Here is a 22,707-nt window from a genome sequence, read left to right as displayed (position 1 = left end):
CCTCAACCCACTGAGCAAAGCCAGGGATCAAACCCGCATCCTCACGGAGACAACGCTGGGTCCTTAACCTGCCGAGTCACAGTGAGAACTCCAGTGGAAACTCTACTTTCCATCCAATATTTCTGTAAACGTAAAATCTCTCTAAAAAATAAAGTCCATTAGGTGTTTTTTAAAGTAGAAAAAGAAAACAAAGTATCTTTATGACGGGGTGGGGATTGGGGGATTTTTTTTTAACCACATGCAGAAAAGCATAAGAAAAATACCGAAATATAAGACTCACAATGAAACCTTGAACCTCTGGTGCGACCAAGGACCCACACGATGGGAGGAGGTGGTGCTGGGGGTGTCACACACGCTCCAGATCCGACAGCACCTGGGACTACACCCTGTTTCCAAACTCTCCCGCTGGGCTCTCGGGACCCCCGTGAAAGACGGAGCCGGCTGGGGGCACCAAATGCCTTGCTGAGCTCATAGCTCTGTCAGTGGCAGAGCCGGGACCTGAACGCAGACACCCCCACCTTCCTGCTCATCCACCGACCAGAGCGAGCTTCCAGCAATGAGTGAGAGTTCCTGCTGCTCCGTATCCTCACCAGCCTGGGGTGGTGTCAGTGTTCTGAATTCGGGGCATTCAAATAGGTTGTGGTACCTCCTTGTTGTTTTAATTTGCATTTGATGACATGATATGGAGCATCTTTTCAAGTGCTTATCTGCCATCTGTGTATCTTCTTTGGTGAAGTCTCTGTTAAGGTCTTTGGCCTATTTTCAATTGGCAGGTGCCCTCTGTTGGCTCAGGACAAAGGCGGGGTTGGATGGATGGAATATTCTGGTGGGGGGGGGCAGGGGGAGAGCAGGGAAGCTGAGTCCGGGAAGGGGAGCCAAGCAGAGGCAGAGCTTCTCTCCCAGCAAGGAGAGGACGGGCTAGGGGCTTGCAGCCAGGGCAGGGGCTCAGGGGCTGGGGCTCCCAGGGGTCTGGCGCACAGGAACGGGCAAGCACTCTGCATCAGCATCCCCCCGCCCTGCCCAGTCATTAACATTTACCAGACATCACTAGAGAGGGGACCACAACAGGGGACAGTGTGGCCTCTTCTGCCCACCCTAAATGTCACCACTCCCCTCCCCCACTGCGGATGGGGCAGCGGGTGGGGGAAGGGGAGGGGGGAGGAGATCCTGGCCAGCCCAGAGGCTTCATGAGGGTGGATCGTCCCTGCTGTCCCAGGGGACCAGGAGAGGGCTCCTGGGCGACACCTGGTCACAGCGCCCCTCACATGCAGCCTGCCCTGTGCACACGCTATTCCTGGGCTCCCTGGGGGGGTCCGGCTCAAGTCTATGTGCTCCTCACTCTCACCCCCCCGCTTCCCCCACCCCGTGTGGGTGTCTGTCTGTCTCACTCTCCCCCCTTCTCTCAGGAACAATCTTCAGCACAAGCACGTGGGGACCCGCCCCACCCTTCCCAGAAGCCACAGAGATGACCCAAGAGGTGGGTTTGCATTAAACAAAGACCAAAATAAGGAAGGTGAGAGTCGCAGCCCCGCCCTGGACCCCTCCACGCCCAGCACCTCCTCCTCCCACCAGGTGACCTCTGCAGAGGCTGGGGGTGGCCAAGGGGGAGACTGCGGCCCCACTTGGCTCGCAGGGCCCCCTGCAGGGAGGACAATGGGGAAGGGAGCAGGAGGAGGGGTGAGCAGGACCTCCTGCAGCTGGACAGCGCAGCTTGGACCGGAGGAGGAGGCCACCGCATCTCTGGAATTCCTCTCCCGCCTACACAGAGAGGCCCGGCCGTCCCGGGGCCTCCCACGCCCTGGGCCTCTATTCATCAGCCTCGGGAGCGCTGACGGAGGTGGCCTCAGCAGCCCATGGGCCACCTGGAAGAGCCATCCCAAATCCACAGCCCGAGGTGATCTCAGGGGCAGGGGTACCAGCTCTGATTTAACCTCTGTTCTTCTGATTTAATCTCTGTATTTTCCTGGGTTGAAAGGGTTTCGATTTCGTTTCCTGTGACCTGCCTGCTCACGTCCTTCATCCACGTCTCACTGGAATTTGGGCTCTTTTTCTTACTGACCCACAGGCACTCTTCACATGTGAAGGCGACCCCCACTCTGCCACTCAGCCCCTGCGGCTGGTCTGCAAGGAGCAGGAGGCTTGCTACCTGCTCGGAAGAGAGGTGGCAACACACGTTTTTGCTGTCCCCTAAAATAGACATGGACACTTCAAGGGCAGCACCTGCGTCCGCTCCTGTTTGCCCCTAGAATCCCAACGGTCCAGGGGTCTAGCTGATCGAAGGGGGCTGGCTGGCAACGAGCTGGGGGCACCCTACACAAGGCCCTCGTCCTGGATCTCCACCCCTCCTCTCCTTTCCCCAGGCCCCTCACCCCGCCTGGGGTGCCTGCCCGCCCCCCTCGCCTGCCCATCACGCTGAGGTCAACTCACCTTGAATTACCAGAGACCAACGACCCGGAACCAGTATTGACTTGTCATCTGTTTTCCGGCTCAGGGAGGCCCTGGCCGCTCTGGACCCCCACACCTGCCCTCACTGCAGCTGTCTGGGTGCTCTGGACAAAACCAGGGTGTCATACTGCGGGCCTCCCTCTTACTGACACCTGGACAGAGAGGGCCAAGCCATTTCACCAGCAAATAATTGTGAACACTTATATTTTCACAAACATGAATATATTACAGGAAGAAAGTGAAATCCACCTGAGTTACAAAGGCGACGGAACTGGGTGGCGACGGAGGTGTGGCCCCGCCTGGGTCTCGGTCTTTCACCTCAAGGGGAAAGGCTCACCCCCCAGTTCTGATCCAAAAGGAAAACCACAGTTGGGGGTGTCAGAGAGAACCCCCAAGGCCAGAGGCTGGGGACGCATGTCCCGGAGGAGCCTGTCCATGGACAGCTGCCCCCCACGGATGGCCAGGCCACGTGGGCATGGGAAGGCCCAGCAGAGGCACCGAGGGAGCCACACAAGAGGTTCCAACAAGGAGCAGCAGCTCACATTCGTCGGCTGGGGCCCAAGGCTCAGGTCCGAGGCAGCCCGCCCGCCTGCCCATCGCAGGCTCAGGCTGCCGTCCTGAAGTGGTGCCACTGACATCACCTCCGGGCCACCGCGTTCTTAAGAGAGCCCCCCAGGACCTGAGCCCGGGGCCCGCAGAGCGGGTCCTCCCGGGCTGCACCTCCATCTGCCAGCTTCAGGCTCAGCAGCCACGCTGGAGGTTGACATCGCCCAGCTCCGCAGCTCTGCACCTGGGAGGGACCCCAACGCAGCTTTAAGGGCTGGCACGCCCTGAAAAGTGATCCACACGGCTGCCCCCCTGGAGTGACCATGGGCCCACTGGACGCACACACGGCCACGGCCACGGCTGCAGCCCCACCAAACGCCAGCTGGGCCTCCCTTTCCAGCCTGGGTCTGTGCGCCACCAGCCCCACAGAGCGACCTTCAAAGACAGCTCTTCAAAGCCGCATCCGCCCCCCTCGTCACAGTGCCAGGCAGTCACCGACAGGGACAGAGCTGAGTCAACCCCCCGGGGGCCTGAAATTACTGCCGAGGCTGCACCGTGCACGGAGGACAAGCAGGAGCAGGCATCTGAGGAGGGACAGAGACCTCGGCAGCCCCGGGGGGGAGCTCGGTGTGTGGGCTGGCATGCAGGCAGCGCCACCTGCCAGGGCAGGCGCTCCAAACAGACTGCGACCCGCCACCCACGGTGGCCCAGACCAGAGGGGACATGGAACTCAGAACGAGGGGCTTCGTGGCCACACAATTCTCTTTTCCTGCAAAGCGTGCATCAATCAAAGCTCCAGGGGCTTTGTTTCATGTCTCAGGTCAATCGGCCTTCGTCCCCCTTGAGTTTATTCTCTGGGAACGCAAATACCTGTGTGATCGGCTTATAGACACCTGAGCACCTGCCGGGGGAGCTTTGTGGCAAGTCTCAGAGGAGGGAAGCAGGGTTTCCACAGAGCCAAGGCATGGAGACAGAAGGGACCCCAGAATGTCATCAGACCCAACCCTCCTGGTTTATAGACAGGGAAAGTGAAATCAGAGAGGTTACAGGGAGGCCCAAGGCCCCGTGTTGAGAAGTCACGGCCGGGGGGTGTGTTAAAACCATGTATTGTGTCCTTTAAAATAACCACAGTAGCCAAAGTGTCACTGACAAGTGAACGGAGAAGCAAAATGTGTTCCATCCATGCGATGAATTCTTTTCGGCCTTAAAAAGAAGGAGGTGCAGTGGGTTAAGAAGACAACCGCAGCGGCTCAGGTCACTGCAGAGGCCCGGGTTCAATCCCCGGCTCACACAGTGGGTTAAAGAGTCTGGTGTTGCTGCAGCTGCAGGTGGGTCGCAGCTGCAGCTCAGATATGACTCCCGGCCCAAGAACTTCCATATGCCTTGGGTACAGCCAAATAAAGAGGAAAAAATAAAAAGGAAAAAAACGGAAATTCTGTTACATGTTAGAACACAGATAAAATCTGAGGACATGATGCTACATGAAAGAAGCCAGACACAAAGGGACAAATGCTGTGTGCTTCTCCTTACCGGAGGTATTCAGAGCAGTCAAATTCAGGGACAGAAGGCAGAATGGTGGGTGCCAGGCGCTGGGGGGAGGGATGGGGAGTTAGTGTTTAATGGGGACGGAGGTTCAGTTTTGCAGGATGAGAACGTTCTGGAGACGCAGGGTGGTGATGCTACCACAAGCGTGGTAATGCCACTAAACCACACGCTTAACAACGGTCAGGATGGTAAATTATATGTGTGTTTCGCCACACACCCAGGAAGTCCTGGTAGGTAGGATATGCAGCCGTATCTCTAAGAAATCATTAAGAAAAAATCAAAGAAATTGGTCCTTGTCATGCTGACTTTAAAATCAGATTTAAAAAAAATTATTTTCCACACCCACAACGTATGGAAGTTCCCAGGCCAAGGATCAAACCCATGCCTCAGCTGTGAGGCGAACTGCCACAGAGACAATCTCAGATTCTTGAGCCACGGCACCACAGGTGCAACTCCCTAAAATCGAATTGTAAAAAAGAGCTCTTGAGGATCACAGAACAAATCAAACCTTAACTTCTGCCAACACACAAGAAACATTCAGAGGGGAAAAAAAAAAAATCCATAACAATCTCAGACAGAAAACCACAAACTGAAAGGAATGAGCAGCTGCGATGGCCCCAGCGCAGCCAGACACAGGTGGAGTCCACTGCTCGCAGGTCAGGCCTGGGCAGAGACCATGGTGGAGAAGTCTACCTTGCCCATGGGTGCCCGCCTCGCCCCTCCCAGCCCAAAGCCACCCTGCTTGGTCTGGGCACAGAAAAGTGATGGGTCCACAGTGCCAACCACAGGGCACTGGGCATCCTGAAGGGCCCCCTCTTCTGTTCTGAGCTGTGTCCTCCTTAATGGTCACCCCTGGCCCCTCCCCCTGGCACCCTGCCCCCCACCTCCCAAGCCCAAGACCCCAGAGACTGTGCAGCTTTCGCTGAAGCACCAGAGACCTCCGGACCTGGGATGGGACCCAAGGGAGCCGAGCATGGGCACTGCCCTCCCCGCCCTGCCCTGCGAGCCCACATGACTCATCCCATGATGACACTCCCCTTCCACAGATGAGAAGACTGAGGCTCTAAGAAGGCTCTGCCCGGGGGGGGGGGGGGCGCAGCGCCGACCCACCCTCCCCATCAAGGAACAGTCCTGCTGGAAGGATGCGCCTCCCCGCCCCACCACACAGAGCCCAGGCCTCAGGTCTGCCTGCCCAGGAGCCCCAGGCTGACTCGGGCAAGGTGGTGCCTGGAGCCCCTGCGGGAAAAGAGAGGTTCTCACTCCCCCCAGACAGGCCGCCCTAGGCAGTCAGTCGGGAGATCGGTGGAGGCGAGCATTTGATCAGAAAATTAAAATGTGAGCATACAAACTCGCTCGGTCTCCAGCCTGCGTTGGAATCGTCAAAAGCACCACGGAAGCGCTCGGCTCCCTTGGGTCGCATCCCAGGTCCGGAGGTCTCACTGCTGCTCTGAGGCCCCACCCAGGGTCCAGACCCTCGGGGACGGGCACAGTACAGATGAGGGCCCCACACTGGAATGACAGGGACACCCCAGCCCCGGCCTCAACGCCCAAGACCCAGCCCAGGGATCTTGGATGCGACAGTCCCAGGGGCCACTCAGGGCAGAAGTAAGGAGAGCCCCAGAGTGCGGGGCAAGGCCTCTCCTAGGTGCCTGGAAGGGAAGCCTGAACTTGAGGCATGACCGTGGTGTTGTGTCCCCTCCAGCCCCCAGCCCCGGGCCTCCCCAGGGCTGGATGACCCTCACCCTGGGGGGCACTTGGCTGCTGGATTCCCGGCCAGGCTCTCCTCCTAGGACCTTGCTCCGCTGGGGAGCTGAGGATGAGGCCCGCAAGGCTCTCAGCCCTCCCCGGAGGGTGCCTGGAGGACAGAAGGGGTGGGAGTCGAGGCAGCCTGGAGAAGGGTCCCCGCGGAGGAGAGGAGGGGTAAGGGGAGGGACCGGAGCTGGGGTGGGAAGGAAGCGAGAAGGAAGGGCGAGCAGCCGCTGAGGCGGCGAAGGGGTGCAGGGCAGATCTGGGGAGGAGGGACCAGAGGTCCCAGAATAACAGAGCCTGGGGTTCGGGGTTTGGGCTCCCCCCACCCCCACTCCAGCCCTTGCCATCACTGCCAATCACGGTGACAGCTTGTCCTCCTCCTCCACCCACACCTGTCACCACACCTCCAGGACCCACCCTCCCTGCTCCCAGAGGGGCCCCACCCTCCAGCACCCATCCTGGAACAACCCCCCCAAGTCAGAGCCAGGAGAAGGGTGCAAGGATGATACCTTCTGGAACTGCGCCCAGGCACATGATTTGGGCCGGGGGGCAGGGTAGGGGTGCAGCCTCTTGTTCCCCATCATGGCACTGTGTCCACTCTGAGACCTCTCCAGACCCAAAGCCAGTCCAGGCCTCAGTAAAGGGAACACCAAGATTCGGGGGAGAAGGAAGTGGGCTGGAGCCGAGGGAGGCGAGGCCTCACGTCCCCTGCGGTCTGTCCCACACCAGCCTCCAGCCTCCAGCCTCTGGCTCCCAGGCGGCTCTCCGGGACTTCTGGGCGCAGTGACAGACACCCCGATGTGAGAATGAGCGAAGGTCGGGGCCAAGGGACCCAAGGGGTCAGTGCACTGCAGCTTGGCCATGGCGCTCTAGACACTGCCCTTGGGCACCACGAGTCCACTCACATAGTACTCCATTGCTTTTCACGCCTGAGTAATACTCCACCGTGTGCACATCCATTCATCAGCCGATGGGCATTTGGGTTGTTTCTCCTTTTCGGCTGTTGTGGACAAAGCTTCTATGAACACGTGTTCATATGATATTGAATATGACCAAGATACTAAATATACTTCCCCATGCTTTTTATCCATTCCTCTGCTGAGGGACCCTTACGTGGCTCCCATGTCTTGGCTATCGTTAATAGTGCTGCTATGAACACTGGGGTGCACGTAGCTTTTGAATTAGAGTTTTCATCTTTTCCAGACACCTTCCAGGGGTGGGATTGCTGGATCGTATGGTAACTTGATTTTGAAGTTTTTTAAGGAACCTCCATACTGTTCTCCATTGTGGCTGCACCAATTTATAGTCCTACCAACAGTGTAGGAGGAGCCCCCTTTTCTCTGCACCCTCTCCAGTCTTTATTATCTGTAGACATTTTTTATTTGACGATGGCCGTTCTGACTGGCATGAGGTGCTACTTCAGTGTAGTTCTGATTTGTATTTTTCTCTAATAATCGGTGATGTTGAGCATCTTTTCATGCGTCCACTGGCCATCTGCGTGTCTTCTCCGGATAATGTTTCCATCTCTCTTGGGTACACACCCAGCGAAGGAACATTTTGAGGATGTGTCAAACTGTTTTCTACAACAGCTGTACCTTTCTGCATTCCCACCAGCAACGAATGAGGGCTCCAATTGCGCGTTCTCACCAACACTTGGCATTGTCTGTCTCACGGATTCGAGCCATTCTAGCGGGCGTGAGAGGGTATCTCGCTGCGGGTTTGATGTGCCTTTCCTGAATGACACTGGACATCTTTTCATGTGCTTTCTGTCCACTAGCATATCTTCTTTGGAGAGATCTCGATTCAGGTCCCTTGCCATTTTTAAACTGAGTCCTTTGTCTTTTTTTCTGTTAGGCAGTAAGTTCTTAAAATATTCTAAAGACAAGTTTCGTAGCAGATAAATATTTGCTCCCATTCTGTGCATTGTCTTTTCGTGCTCCTGATGATGTCCTTTAAAGGTTAATTAGGTCCGGCTTATTTTTCTTTTGTTGCTTATGCTTCATGGTGTCTTACCTAAGAAATCACTGCCAAATCCAAGGTCACAAAGATTGACTCCTCTGTGTTCTTCCAAGAATTGTATGGCGTTAGCTCCTACAATGAGGTCTATGACACATGTCGAGATAATTTTTTATCTGGTGTTAGGCAGGGCTCCAGCTTTCATTCTTTTCCACTTAAGTCCTCAATTGTCCGTTGGTTGGATGGACCATTATTCTTTTCCCATTGAATTGTCTTGTCTTTCTGGTCAAAAAAATCAACTGACCGTAATGTGTGGGTTTATTCCAGGCTTTCAATTCTTTTTCACTGATCCATGTGTTTGTCCTCACGCCACATTTATGCCAGATAATACCCACTCTGTCTCAACTGCTGTAGCTTTTAGTTACTTTTGAAATCAGGAAGTGTGAGTCCTCCAACGTGGTTCTTTTTTCTTTTTTTTTTTTTTTTTTTTTTTTTTTGGCCATGACCACAGCATGAGGAAGTTCCCAGGCCAGGGATCGAACCTGCACCACAACAGTGACAAGCCAGATTCCCTTCTTTTTTTTTTTTTTTTTTTTTTGCTTTTTAGGGCCACACCCGCAGCATATGAAGGTTCCCAGGCTAGGGGCTGAATCAGAGCTACAGTTGCCGGCCACAGCCATAGCCACAGCAACACAGGATCCGAGCTGCGTCTGCGACATACACCACAGCTCACGGCAACGCCAGATCCTTAACCCCCTTAACCAGATCCTTGCTCGATCTGACGCAAGGCCAGGGATCAAACCCGAAACCTCATGGTTCCTAGTCCGATTTGTTTCCAATTGTGCCACAAAGGGAACTCCCAACAAGCCAGATTCTTAACCCACCATGCCAGCAGGGAATTCCAACTTTGGTCTTTTTCAAGATTGTTCTGGTTCTTCTGGGTCCCTTGCATTTCCGGATGAGTTTTATTCTTATTTCTTTTTTTTTTTTTTTTTTTGTCTTTTTTTTTTTGTCTTTTTTGTTGTTGTTGTTGTTGTTGTTATTTCTTGGGCCGCTCCCGCGGCATATGGAGGTTCCCAGGCTAGGGGTTGAATCGGAGCTGTAGCCACCAGCCTACGCCAGAGCCACAGCAACGCGGGATCCGAGCCGCGTCTGCAACCTACACCACAGCTCACGGCAACACCGGATCGTTAACCCACTGAGCAAGGGCAGGGACCGAACCCGCCACCTCATGGTTCCCAGTCGGATTCGTTAACCACTGCTCCACGGCGGGAACTCCCTTATTTCTTTATTTTTAAAAAGACAGCTGCAATTCTGACAGGCATTACATTGAATCATACATCGATTTGGAGTGTACTGCCATCGTAAAAACATTAGGTCTTCCAATCCATGAACATGAAATGTTTTTCCATTTATTCAGATCTTAAAATTTCTTTCAACAGTAGTTTATAGTTTTCAACATTGAAGTCTTGCACTATCTTTTGTTAATTTATTACTATGTATTTTATTTACTTTTATTTTTTATTTTTACGGCTGCACCTGTAGCATATGGAGATTCCCAGCTAGGGGTGGAATCAGAGCTGCAGCTGCCGGCCCATGCCACCACCCCAGCAACGCCAGATCTGAGCTGCACCTGCGACCTACACCCCAGCTTGTGGCAACACTGGATCCGTCATTCACTGAACAGGGCCAGGGATAGACCCTGCATACTCATGGAGACTAGCTGGGTTCTTCATCCGCTGAGCCACAATGGGAACTCTGTATGTCATTATTTTATTTTTTATTTATTTTTTGTTTTGTTTTGTCCTTTTGTCTTGTCTAAGGCTACACCTGCAGCATATGGAGATTCCCAGGCTAGGGGTCCAATGGAGCTGTGGCCCCCGGCCTACGCCAGAGCCACAGCAACTCAGGGTCCCAGCCGCGTCTGCAACCTACACCACAGCTCATTGTAACACTAGATCCTTAAACCACTGAGCGAGGCCAGGGATTGAACCTGCAACCTCATGGTTCCTGGTCAGATTCGTTAACCACTGAGCCATGATGGGAACGCCTGTATTTTATTATTTTAGATACCACCGTGAAAAGAGTTTTTTCCTAACTTTATTTTGGGATTGAACATTGCTAGTGTAATGATATATAATGGATCTTCTTTATCTCTAGTTTGTATCTTGCAACTTTGACAAATTATTTTTTGTTTGTTTGTTCTTGTTTTTTTGTTGTTGTTGTTGTTCTAACGACTTTCAGGGGATCCCTTAGGATATTCTACATACAAAATCATGTTATCTGTAAAAAGATAGAGGGAGTTTTACCTATTCCTCTCTCATCTGGGTGCCTTTTATTTCTTTTTCCTGCCTAAGAGTCCCGGCTAGAACCTCTGGCACCATGGTGAACAGAAGCAAGAGAGCTGTGACCACCATGATTTTGCTCCTGGTCGGAGGGCAAGCACGTCCCGTCTTCCACCGTTAAATATGCTGCTGTGGAGTTTTCATAGAAACCCTTTATCAAGTTGTGCAAGTTCCCTTCTGCTGCTAGCTTGTCGAGTGTTTCTGGCAGGAAAGAGTATTCGATTTTGTCTGCATCTATTGAGATGATCTACAGTTTCTTTATTCCACTAACCCAGTATATCGCATGGACTGAATTCTGTATTTTGAACCACCTTTTTTTTAATGGCCACACCCACTGCACATGTTAGTTCCCAGGCCAGGGAGTGAGTCCGAGCTGCAGCTACGATCTGTGCTGCAGGTGGCAATGCCGGATACTTGAAGCCACTGGGCCAGGCCAGCGATGAAACCCATGTCTCGGCAGCGACCTGAGCCACTGCAGTCAGATTCTTAACCCACTGCACCAAAGTAAGAACTCCTGAACCAACTTCTTATTCCCTGGATAAATCTTAGCTGCTCATACTATATAATCCTTTTTACATGGGGCTAGATGTGTTTTGTTAGTATTTTGTTGAAGATGTTGCATCTATATTCATAAGAAATAGTGGTTTGTAGCTTTCTTAAGACATCTTTGTCTGGTTTTGGTACCCATGTAGTTACTAGTTCATAGAATGAATTGGAAAGAATTCCCTCATCTTCTATTTTTTTTGGAAAAATTTGTGAAAGACTGGTATTAATTCTTATTTGAATGTTTGAAAGAATTTACCAGTGAAGTTATTTGGGCCTGAGGGACTTTTCTTGGTGGGATTTTTTTTTTTCTTTTTTTGGCCGCCCCATGAAATATGGAGTTCCCAGGCCAGGGATCAGATCTGAGCTGCAGCTGCAACCTATGCCACAGCTGTGGCAATGCCAGATCCTTAAATTACCACTGTACCAGGCCAGGGATCCGACCTGCATCCCAGCACTGCAGAGATGCAGCCAATCCTGTTGCACCCACAATGGGAACTCCTGCGGGATACTTTAAAGCTTTTAATTTATTACTTAATCTTCTTAGTTGTTACAGGTCTATTCAGATTTTCTATTTCTTCTTGAGTCAATTTTAGTCATTTGTGTCTTTCTAAGAATTGGTCTGCTTCGTCCAGGTCATCTCTTGGCACTCAGTTGTTCAGAGAATTCTCTCCTTTTACTTCTGTGAGATCTGCTGTAATGTCCCCTTTTTCATTCTTGATTTTAGCAGAATGAGGCTCCTCTGCTTTTCCTCGGCCTGACCACCCTCCCTATAACCGCAAACTCCCTCTTGGAGATTCCTCAGTTGTTGCCAGAGCAGAAGTATGACTTACCTTCGACCCGACACGTGCTTATTCCCTGCCTTTCCCATCAGGATAAGCTCCCCAAGGGCAAAAGCACCCTTTGACGTGGTTCACTGGTTCTAAACACCTAGAGAATGTGCGGGAAGTGATTAGTGTGCAGGAATACCTGCTGAATGAGTGATGGGGTTTGCAGGAGGGCAAAAGAAAGCAGAAAAGTTGCAGAAAATCCTAAAAGAAGAAAAATGACCTTAAGCTCTGGACGTGCACCATCCAATACAGTGACCACGGCCTACGTGTAGCCCTAAGAACCTGAATGTGGCTGATCTACACTGAGATGAGCCATGAATGTAAAACACAGAGATTTCAAAAACACAATATTTTTAAAATATAAAAAGCTTAACAGCTTAATAATTTTTCTATTGATTACATGTTGAAATAATATTTTGGATCTATTAGTTGAATATATATACTATTCTAAGTTCTTTTCTTTTCACCTGTTTCTTTTTTTTTTTTTTTTTTTTTTTTTGGCTGTGCCCATGGCATGCAGAAGTCCCGAGCCAGGGATCAAACCCACACCACAGCAGTGACCCAAGCCACTGCAGTAACGATACCAGATCCTTAACCTGCTGAGCCATATGGGAACTCCTCACTTGTTTCTTTTTAGCTTTGTTTTGTTTTTTACATCCTATAAAATTCTGAATTACACATGGGCCTCACATTTGTGGCTCAAGTTTTGTTTCCTCTGCGTGGGTCTGCTCCAGGGTGACCTGGATGGGGTCAGAGGGTCATGTCACTGAGTGTACAGAAAAAGGAAGGCACATTCCAATGCACAGTTCGGCAAGGCTCTTACAGAGCCCAGGGAGGGAGCAGGGTCTGGTCCCAAGAGCAGAGGCCCCTGCTGGGTCCACATCTGTGCTGCCCATTGGATCACATCTGTGCGGCGCCATCATCCCTCATGAATGATTCAGCTGACCTGGGGTGGGGTCCCCGGGGGGCTGAGATCCATCGCCCTGAGCACCTCCTTCGACGGCTAGACCAGTACTCTGCCCAGAAAGCACCTGACAGATGGCCCGGGTCAAACCAACAACTTTGAAAATCAGGCTGCACCTCCATGTACGAGAACCAAAGCCACACAAAGAATTGTATTAAGAGACAGGCAGAATGCTGCAAAGCCCTTGGCACCAAGCTCCCTGGCCAGCACCTAAGTCATGCGTGCCAGCCTTGCCACTACATTTCTCCAGGTGACAGGACAGGCAGCCACTCAGGAGACCACCAGCACCTCCTACCCCACCTGCAAGGCCTCCATCTTTTACGGAGTGACTCAAGGCCACTCTGCTGGGTACCCACTGCACGCCGGGTGGGATCTAAGCCCTGGAACTCAGTGTGGCCTGAGTGACAGAGAGTCCGGGGCTGTCCCTCAGCTCCTCGCAGGCCATCAGCACCGGTGTGGACGTGCTTGACGCCATGGGAGACAGGACATTCGTGGTCACAGTCACAGCATCTCCTTCCCCCAGTCCTCACCGGCTGCTCAGAAAGTGGGCAAAGATGGTAGTTCTCAAATTAGGCCCACAGACCAGTGTAGATTATGCGTTCTCCAAAAAAAAAAGATTCTTAAAGCTATGCCCAGCTACTGCCAATCTGTTGCAGAATTCAACAAAAGCTTGTATCTGGCTTAACAAAGAATCCTAAGTTTAGTTATTTTCGGATGATTTTGTCAATGCCAAAAGAACGATGTCCACCAAGCTGCAGCCACTGAGCGAGCTAGTGACCTAAGGAGACAAAGGCCACCCAGAGTTAGGCACCTAGGAACACCCCTAGCTGCCAATAAGGAAGTGTTCCTTTTAAACAGACTCGGGTCTTTATTTGAATAAAATATACATTTCTATGTAACATGCCAATATGATAATTTTTGGAAAACCAAGTTGATACATAATGCATTTTTACATTTCTCCACTAACAAAGTGACTTGCAGCTGTGAAAGACGCTTTAAAAATAACCAAATCAGATTCCACGGTGGCGGGGGGAGAGGGAATGAACAGTTTTGAAAATATATCTGAAATCTCCAGAAAGGCCACATTTCTTGCCTTGGACCAGGTGGCCTCAGAGAGCAGTGGGAGGGACGGGACGTTTCCAAGGAGCAGACGCCGTTGGTGTCACCTCCGCTTGGTCTTTCTTATTAAAGCACTTGGTAAATTCCAGGCAACTCAATATGGACTCTCGGAGGGAACCATCTCTGCTAGAATTTCATTTTCGGTGGAAGAGAGAAAATCCGACATTGCATCTCTCTCCCCCAGGCTCTTGGAGGATTCCCCAAATTCAAAACACCCAAAAAACCAACAAAAAGAGAGGACGATGTCCTTGGGTTCTTTCTGAACAAGACCCCGATGCCCCACCCCAGGTCCCCACCAAGAACAAAGGGTGCTCCTCCACCCACCAGGATCGCGCCCTCCTGATACCCCTGGGGGCCCCCCCGCCCTCAAGGACAGCGTCCTTCTTCCCTCTGTCCTGCTTGTCAGGGAACAGGCCCTGTCTGCGGTTTTAAAAATATGACTACTTCCTAAACCCCCATCTCTGCTTCTAAGAGAACTGGCAGGCCCTCCGCTGTAAGCAAAGTCTCTCTGACATGGAAGGACGGTCACGGAAAAGCGTTAGAGGCAAACAAATTGCAGAACCGCGTAGCTGGTGACTCTGTCTGTGCCTGGAACATCATCTGTAGAGCACCAGGTATCTGTGTCTATAGACACACGTATCCAGCCTGAGACTGATGCTGAAATAGACAGTCCAGGTTCCTCTGGGGAAGGAGGCAACGTGTGTGTGAGTCACATCCAGTGCACATACTTACGTACTGACTTCTCTTTATAAGTTATCATCCTTGCTGTCTGTTTAATCAATAAAAATAAAAATTCGAGCCCTGTTGGTTCCAAATGGTGGGCAGAGTGCTGGTTGTCACAGAGGGACCGTCAAAGGAAGTGATGTTTTCACAAAAAGGAACCACAGGGCAGTGCCTTGTGCTGGAACAGCACAGAGAACAGCCTGTTAAGGCAGGGGAGGCTCTAAGGAGCCCGGGGCCAGAGTAGACCACACGCGGGCCATGAGTCAGCCCGCGGAGTGACAGCAGTTTTTAAAGCACAGAATGGAATAGGGGCATGAGCTTCTGCGATCAGCAGAAGGTGGATTCCAGAGTCCACCGCCTGGATTCAAACCCTGGCCCAGCACGTGGCCTTGGCCCGGGGTGGAGCTTCTCTGGGCCTCGGGCACCTCTTCTCCAAACTGGGTGTGATCACAGGACCTGTGTCACAGATCAAGCACCTTAAGGGAAGAAGAAGCACCATTTAACTGCTCGCGACTGTTACCAGGAGAGAGTGCAGGTAGCAAGCGCGAGATATATTCTTAGCTCTCGGCAAAGTAGGTTATGGTATAAAAATACCGTTCAATAGTAACTAAACCAGCCTCACCTTCATGTGCAGCTCACAGCAGCCTCTACATCTGCGACTTCTTCCCTAAATACCCTACATTAGGAATCCAGACTCCAGCCCTGGGGGCCAGCCCTTCCCACATGTGCAGGCGCTGGAGGAGACAGGCTGCAGCCCTGGCACCCCACCTTTGTGAGGACAAAAGTGGGGAGAGGCTGGGGAGGGGAGGAGGCGGGAAGGGGGCACGGGGGGGCCTCGCTGAGCAGCCAGGGGGATGAGCTGTGTGGCCTTTGGAGGAGGGAACAGCACTGGCAAAGGCCCTGAGGCAGGATGCCCCGCCGGCCTGAGGGCGGGAGGGAGCAAACACACAGAGGCCTCCTCCAGCCCGTCCTCTCCTCCCTGGCAACCAGGCTTCGGCGCTCAGGAGACTCACAATCGATTTGCTCTGAATTTCCTGGGCTTATCTATTAACCACCGAGCAGGCTGCTCAGTGGTGGAGAGAAGCTGAGAAAGCATGGGAGGCCCGCGGCCATCCTCCCAGCCCGGGGTCACTCCCAGGACAGGATCTGCTCTCCCCTGACTGGGGGCCACTGGCTGGAGTCAAGGACTCACCAAGGTCAGCTCGGGGCCAAGCTGAGGTTCAGGGGGAGCTGGGTGGGGTGGGGGTGCCCTGGGCTGGAGGTGGCAGCCTTCCTGGCCGCTGGGGCCAGCTGCCCACTCTCCCTGACTTGTGCTTCTGTGTCTATAAAACAGGGGGGTGGGGGTGAGGACTCCTGGGCAACTCGACTCAGATAAAATCCAGTGCTCAAAGTGACATGATAACCCTGCGAGGTTATTATAACGAGGGTCCTCTTCCCCGAAGGGGAGGGGGTCCAGAACCCCTGAATTAGCCCAAGCCATGTCTTGGGCTGCTGTCTTCCAGAGAGACCCCAGTATTTTAAAGGGGACGAGTCTCCAAAGTGGAAGATCTGGGAGTCTGAACGCAAAATGCAAGATCTCAGCCTACCCAGCAAAGAGCCAACAAGTAAGGCGGACCGGTGGGCGTGCGCACGGGGCGGGGGGGTGCAGACAAACCCCACGGAAACCCTTGCACCTGCGCGCCAGCAAACAGGGGGCGGGATGGGAAGAGAGGAACGCTGGCAGCTCTGAGATGGCCACGAGGAGGGGTCCCTACACACAAGCGACTTATGGTCAGATCGCGTCCCCACGCACAGATGCCAAGACGGAGCCAGAGAGAGAGCAAGTTTCCGGGGTTTGACGGAAAGTTAAAAAGAAAACACTCCAAAGAGGCCTATGTTTTAGTGGCGGAAACTTCTCTCTGTAAATGAACCAAAAAGAGTCGGGAAGGGTAACCTGCAAAGGCTGAGCGTGGCTGGAGGAGAATGGTTGCTTAGCAGGTCCTTGCAATTCTTTATTTCTCACAAGTGAAGAAAAGAACTTAAAGCCAAGACGACAAAAGAGGAACCGTTTCCAATTCCCCGTGGAAGAGATACAAGTGTTTATTATTCCTGAAAGTTTTCTCTCCCTTCAAAAAATCCACCCAATGTGGAAAACGCTCAAATCGCATCGCTGGCTGTCCCACGTTGGGCCGAGGGCTTTGTTGCCCTGATCTGTGACTGCCTGGGGCTCGAGGTGGCTCTTGACCCAGGACTAGGGCTTCCTTGTCCTGGCTGGGCAAGGAAGGCCAGAGCCCCAGAAAACAGTTTCTCCTGGGCCTCAGACCCAATGTCCCGGCCTCCAGGGAACGATCCCAAGCAGAGGAAGCAGTGGGGAGGGTGGGGCGAGGCAGAGAAGGGGACAAGGCAGGGAGGGCAGAAGCCAGCGGCCACGTCACTCACACAAGCAGCTGTGGGCCTGTGGCCCGGCCCAGGCCGGGCAGGGAGCTTGGTGTCGCCTGACTGGTGCCAGGGGCTGCAGCTTTAAATAAACTTGGACGCATCCACCTGGGCCGGGAAGCAACACCAACTGCGCTGGGACAGGCCAGGCGCTGTCAACAATCGCCAACATGGCCACTGTGGACCCCAGCCCTGGATGGAGGCGGTGGGGGGCCGGAGGGCCGGACTCTCCATCCTGACACCTGCTCCACTGCAGCGCACCCTGCCTGGCCCTGCCTGCTCCCCACCCAGGACCCCCAGAGGGGCTAGGACAGGCCCCTGAGTGCCCCTCACTGGGCCTGGCACCTGGGGGGCTCCACTGAGGGGTGCTGGGCCGAGCTGAAGCCCTGTGGGCTCCGCAGGGCTGGGCCACTCACAGGGACACGCTCCCCTCCTCTCCCTGGTCCCCCTCGATGGCTAGACTTCTGCCCCCACTCACGCCCGAGGCCTGCAGCTCGCTTCCTGAAACTGCTCGTGTCTGTGCTGATGGGAGAGGAGCCTGGCCTCCACTGCAGCATCTGCCACCCCTGTGGGCCTCCCCCAGGGCAGCCGCAGGGACCTCTCTGCCCAGTGTGGGTGCGGATGGCAGCAGCCAGGATAACCAGTCACTGCTGCTGGAACCGGAGGCCTGCGGCGGTAGGGGGACCACGCTGGGGGGGCCTCTGGTCCAGGCGGGTTCACAGAAAGGTCAAGGCAGGGTCAGCGGTGCAAGCTTCAGGTTGAGGAAACGGGGTGAAATGACAAGAGGCGCTTCTGCAAAGAGACCTGGAGGCGCCTGGCAGGAGGGCCTGGGACGAAGTAGAGGAGCAACAAGAAAGTCCCCTAGAATGGGGTGGCCTTTCTCCCACTGCCACCCTCTGCCTCAGAGAACCACCTGCCGCCATCTGAGGACTGCCAGTGCATCACCCCATCCTCACAGGCCTGATCCAGGCAGGCCCTGGAAGCTTCCTCCAGGCCTGTGTCCTCCGGGCCTCAGGGGTGCACACAGCCTGTGTGCTGGCTGCCCCCCTTGCTCTGCTCTCCAAGGCCCCCTGCCTTGGGGCCAGGCACCCAATCAGCCCCCACCTGAGGGAAGGGAATTCCTGTGTCCCCAGGGCCCCCCACCATGGGCTTTCTCCACTCCAACTCACTCCTCAGCCCCCCCAAGCCTGCCTGGCATCCCCCCTCCTCCAGTGCAGGGAGAATTGGGGAATTCGCACACCCACACACTCCTCCCAGCTCACACCCACAATTATCAATGATCAGCATCCCTCGCCAACACAAGGTATCACCACAGACTTTTTTTTTTTTTTAATAAAGAGGGGGTAGCTGCCTCTGGATGTGTAAGAGGAAACCTCGCCAGGGCCCCCACCACGCGGGAGGGACGGAGGAGGGTGGAGGAGGATGGGTCTCTGGCTGCCGCCAGGCTGGAGCCCGGGGATTGAGCAAGGAGTTCTGCAGCCAGACCTAGGGAGGCCAGGGCAGCCACCCTGATTCGCACAGGGGAGACCCCAGACCAGAGAGGAGCCCATGACCGGCTTTGAGGCAGACCCCGGCGGCAGAGTCAGGTCCAGGGCCTGGCATCGCTCATGCTGGTTAGCAGAGCCCAGGAGCCACCTGTTCCCCGGTGAGGCCCTACCCGAAACGAGCCTTCGAAGTACCTCCCCCCTGCCCCCCCAAAAAAACTCTCCAGAATCCAACCCCCTCCTGCCTCGAGGACCCTGAAATCAGAAGCCCATCAAGTGCCGCTTCACCCCCTCATCTCCGCCCCAGTGACCTGGTCCAAGCTCCCTGACCTCGGCCCCAGCTCTCCAGACTCCTCTTTCCAGAAGGATCTGGGGGAAAATCCTCCAGAACCCCGATTCCTCCGGGGACCCACAGCAGAGGCTGTTCCCAAGAGGCACGGAGTGCAGCGGGCACCCCCCTCGCGGATGGAGCCACGCGGAGAAGCAGGCGCAGAGCAGGTCCCGCCGCCCCCGCGCCCGGCCGCTCGGTGGGGGTGGGGACCGCACAGCCCGCGCGGGGACGACCCTCCGGGCCAGGGCCGCCCCCTCCCCCGCGCTCTAGGCCCCGCGGCCGCCCCCGCACGCCGCTCCTCTTTGACCTCCCGCCGCCAAATGCGTCACGTCTGCCGGGCGCTCCGGGGACACCTGCTGCCGCCCCCGCCGCCCCGCGCCCGGCGGCCGGAGCCCAGGCCTCCGACCAGGCGACCGCGCTGGACAGGGCCCGGCAGGGCCGCGCGCGCCGAGGTCCCGTGGCTGGGCCCCGGGTCCCGGGGGTCGGGGCCGCGCGAGGACGTGCGCTCCGGGCCCCGAGCGAGGAGGAGCCGGGGGCGCGCGGGGCCGCAGTGCGCCCGGGGCCGGCGGCGCGGAGGGTCTGGGTCTCCAGGGTCCCGGCCCTCAGCCCGCGGCGCCCTCCGGGGCCCCGGGCCCGGCCCGCACGCGCCGCGGCTCTTACTTGCCAATATCCTCGTAGAGCTGGTACTCGTCGGTGAAGCGGGTGCAAGTCACCGTGGTGGCCATGGCGGCGACGGGCTCGGCGTGCGCTCTGCTGCGCTCGGGCGGCGGCGACTCCGGCTCCCGCTCGCGGGCACGGCGGCGACACGGGCGCGGGCGCGGGCGACACCTCGGCTCGCGGCGCCGAGCGGGGGCCGGGCTGGGCTGCGCCGGGCGGCGAGCGCACGCGAGATCTGCGCGCTCCGTCCCCGCCAGGAGCGCGCCGCACACCTACGCGCGGGGAGCGCGGGCGCCGCTGTCACCGCCGCCGCCGCCGCCGCCGCGCCCGCCCCGCCCGCCGCCCCCTGCACGCGCCCTGCACCCGCGCCCGCATCCGCGCCCTGCACCCGCATCGGCTCCCTGCACTCGCAACCGCACCTGAGCCTTGCACCTGCACCCACACCCGCATCCGCGCCCTCGCACCCACTCCCGCTCCCAGCATTCGCACCCGCGCCCTGCAACCCTCGCCCTGCACACGCTGCGCTGCCACCCGCACCCGCGCCCATGCGCCTGGGGCCACGCACTCGGGGAACCGCTGGCTCCCGGAGCCAGATTCTCCGCTGCCTCCTGGTGACTCTCCTGCACCCGCGTACACACACACACACACACACACACACACACACACTCACACACACGGGACTGCATATAATGAACCCGGCCCCCTGCTCCCCTGAAGGCCGACCTCGCCCTGGACCTCAAGAGAGAAGACCCAAGTGCACAAGGGGGAGGGGAGAGCCCTCCCTCCACAGGACTCAGCCCTCAGCCCGACCCCCCCAGGAGCAGATCCTCCGGCCCGGCTCTCCACCACTCACACAGCTCGGTCCGGTTTCCCCGGGCAGCAGCTCCCAGGCCAGGCTGCACACAAGGACCCTGGGAGTGGAAGTCGAAAGGGTGGAGGCTGCCCCCTCCCTCATGGTCCTGGCCCCTCCCTCCCTGTCCTAGCACTGGACGCAGGGGTCTGGAATGGAGGCCTCAGGAACAGACTGTGGAGTTTAGGCAGAGGGTCCTGGAATCAAGAGAACAGCACTCAAGGGTCCTGAGAGCTCACAGCCCCCTGCCCAGGAAGGGGCACATTCTCCCTCTCCCAGGCCCAGTCCACCAGCCTGCTCCCCTCTGGCCTGGAGAAGAGGAGGAGGAGGGAGCGGGGCGGGGAGCAGCGGAGGCTGGGCTGACCCGTTTCCCACAGTGGAGCCTCCCTCAGGGCTACAGCTCAGCTGCCACCTAGAACCAGGGCTTCAAAGCCAGCGAGGACAACCCGCTGGACTCCAGCTCCCCCCGCCTCCTCCTCGGAGAGGAAAGGGCCAGAGTCACCCTGGGCAGGCCCTGAGGACAGGCAGTTTCCAGCCGCCAGCCCTGGGTGTGGGCCATTCGGTTGCCCTGACCGGAGCCACTTACCGCACCACGGGTCCCCAGGGGCAGGGTCGGGGCCTGTCCTGCTCATCTCTCTCACCTCGGTGGCCAGCCCAGGACTGGCCCTAGAAGCCACAATACACGCTTCCTGGATAAAAGCTAGAATGAAAGGTCTAGAGGGAGAGGCAGATGCCAGGGCCTCCCCGACCAGGTTGCCTGGGGCACACAGCCGTCAGGCAGATGAGCAGACCAAGTGGAGACCAGCTCCAGCCCTGGTCAGACGGAACTCGCACCCAACAGACGGCTGGAGGCCAAGGAACCCTGGGGCTAAAGGCCGCTGTGGACAGAGGGCCTCCTGGGGGCGTGGCTTTGACCTCCGCAGGGCGTGGCTTTCATCGCCGCTGGGCGGGGCAGGAGCGGAGAGCACCTCCAGGCCCACGGGCCTCCTAATGCACAGACGCCCACCTCTCCCGGGGCCCCCACAGACCCACCGAGGCTTGCTCTCGGGGTTGTGTTCAGCCCCACAGGCGCCGCTCCCCACACACGCTGGGCCATCTGCATCCTCCCGAGCTCCGAGCTCCCCGGAAGGAGAAGGAGGCCTTCGGCACAATAGAATACAGTTAGCAAACGAACAAAACAAAATTGCACCCCTCGGTAAGTCAGGCTCTCTCCAGGCTACCGGCAGACCCGGAGTGCTGCCAAGGTCACATACACTCCTTCCACGCCATGACAAAGTGGCATTAAAACCATAACCGCGGACGCCGATTGGCTGTATGCATGCTACATGGGCGATCTCATTTCATCCGCAAGCAGCCCTAAGAGGCATACGCTGTTAGGGGGATTACTGGGTGGGACAGCAGAGAGACAGGTGAAGCATCTTGCCCCACGTCACGCAGCCAGAAATGGCTGGGACTCGAACTGTACTGCCCCATTAAGCCGCTGTCGTCTTTTATTTTCACACCCCACGCTTACACACTCACACAAACGTACACTCACATGCACACACACACACTCATATACACATTCAGGCCAACACGCCCATCCTGCACACATATGCACACACACTCAGAAACCGCACACTCACCTACACACTCAACACACAGCCACACTCACATGTGTGGTGTCCTCCGGCCCCAGGACAGGACACAGCAACCCTCTGGGCATCTGTTTGGAGGTCCCTTTCCCTGGATAGGGAGGCTGCCCAGGATCAAGTTCACCAGAGAAGTCGGGGTCATTAAGGGTGTGGCTGGAGGCCCCCACTCTACTCCTGTTAGCACCTGTTAGGTCAACAGGACAGCCCCTCCTTTGGGCTAGAACATTCAAGGCATGGCACTGGGGGACCCTGAGGAGGGCACGGTGATCAGGACACCACGTGGGGAATGAGTGAGCCACCAAAGGGACCCAACTGTCCCTGCCTACACACCCTGGCCCCCTCACCCCTACTCACAGGACAACTCCCCACCTCCAGACCTAGAGGGTTCCTCCCCAGTGAGAGTGAAAGCTGGAGGGGAGCAGGCCTGGACCCCCAGACCCCAGAAGCCCTCTCATCTGGCTTTGGCCTCCCAGCCTTCCTTCAGGAAGGGCCCTCTTCCACCCTCACCCCACGTCATCTCCACCTCCCACCTTCTCCTTTCTGGCTGGCTTTCCTCCCGGAGGGGGGCTCT

At 56.0% G+C, this 22,707-nt stretch overlaps 1 protein-coding gene across 15 annotated transcripts in view; it reads right to left on the bottom strand.

Moving 5' to 3' along the window:
- The window catches only part of CAMK2B (calcium/calmodulin dependent protein kinase II beta), a 94,039-nt gene extending 74,089 nt beyond the window's left edge, over positions 1-19,950 (bottom strand). For all 15 annotated transcript variants that reach the window (XM_021078635.1, XM_021078644.1, XM_021078637.1 and 12 more), the window contains exon 1: positions 19,656-19,950. In XM_021078635.1, the coding sequence (XP_020934294.1) occupies positions 19,656-19,720 (65 nt within the window). In that variant the 5' untranslated portion in view covers positions 19,721-19,950. The remainder of the gene's footprint in view (positions 1-19,655) is intronic.

The sequence above is a fragment of the Sus scrofa genome, chromosome 18 (assembly GCF_000003025.6).
Source record: "Sus scrofa isolate TJ Tabasco breed Duroc chromosome 18, Sscrofa11.1, whole genome shotgun sequence".
Taxonomy (NCBI): Eukaryota; Metazoa; Chordata; class Mammalia; order Artiodactyla; family Suidae; genus Sus; species Sus scrofa.
Note: the sequence above shows the minus strand (reverse complement) of the source record. Positions and strands in the feature narration are given on the sequence as shown.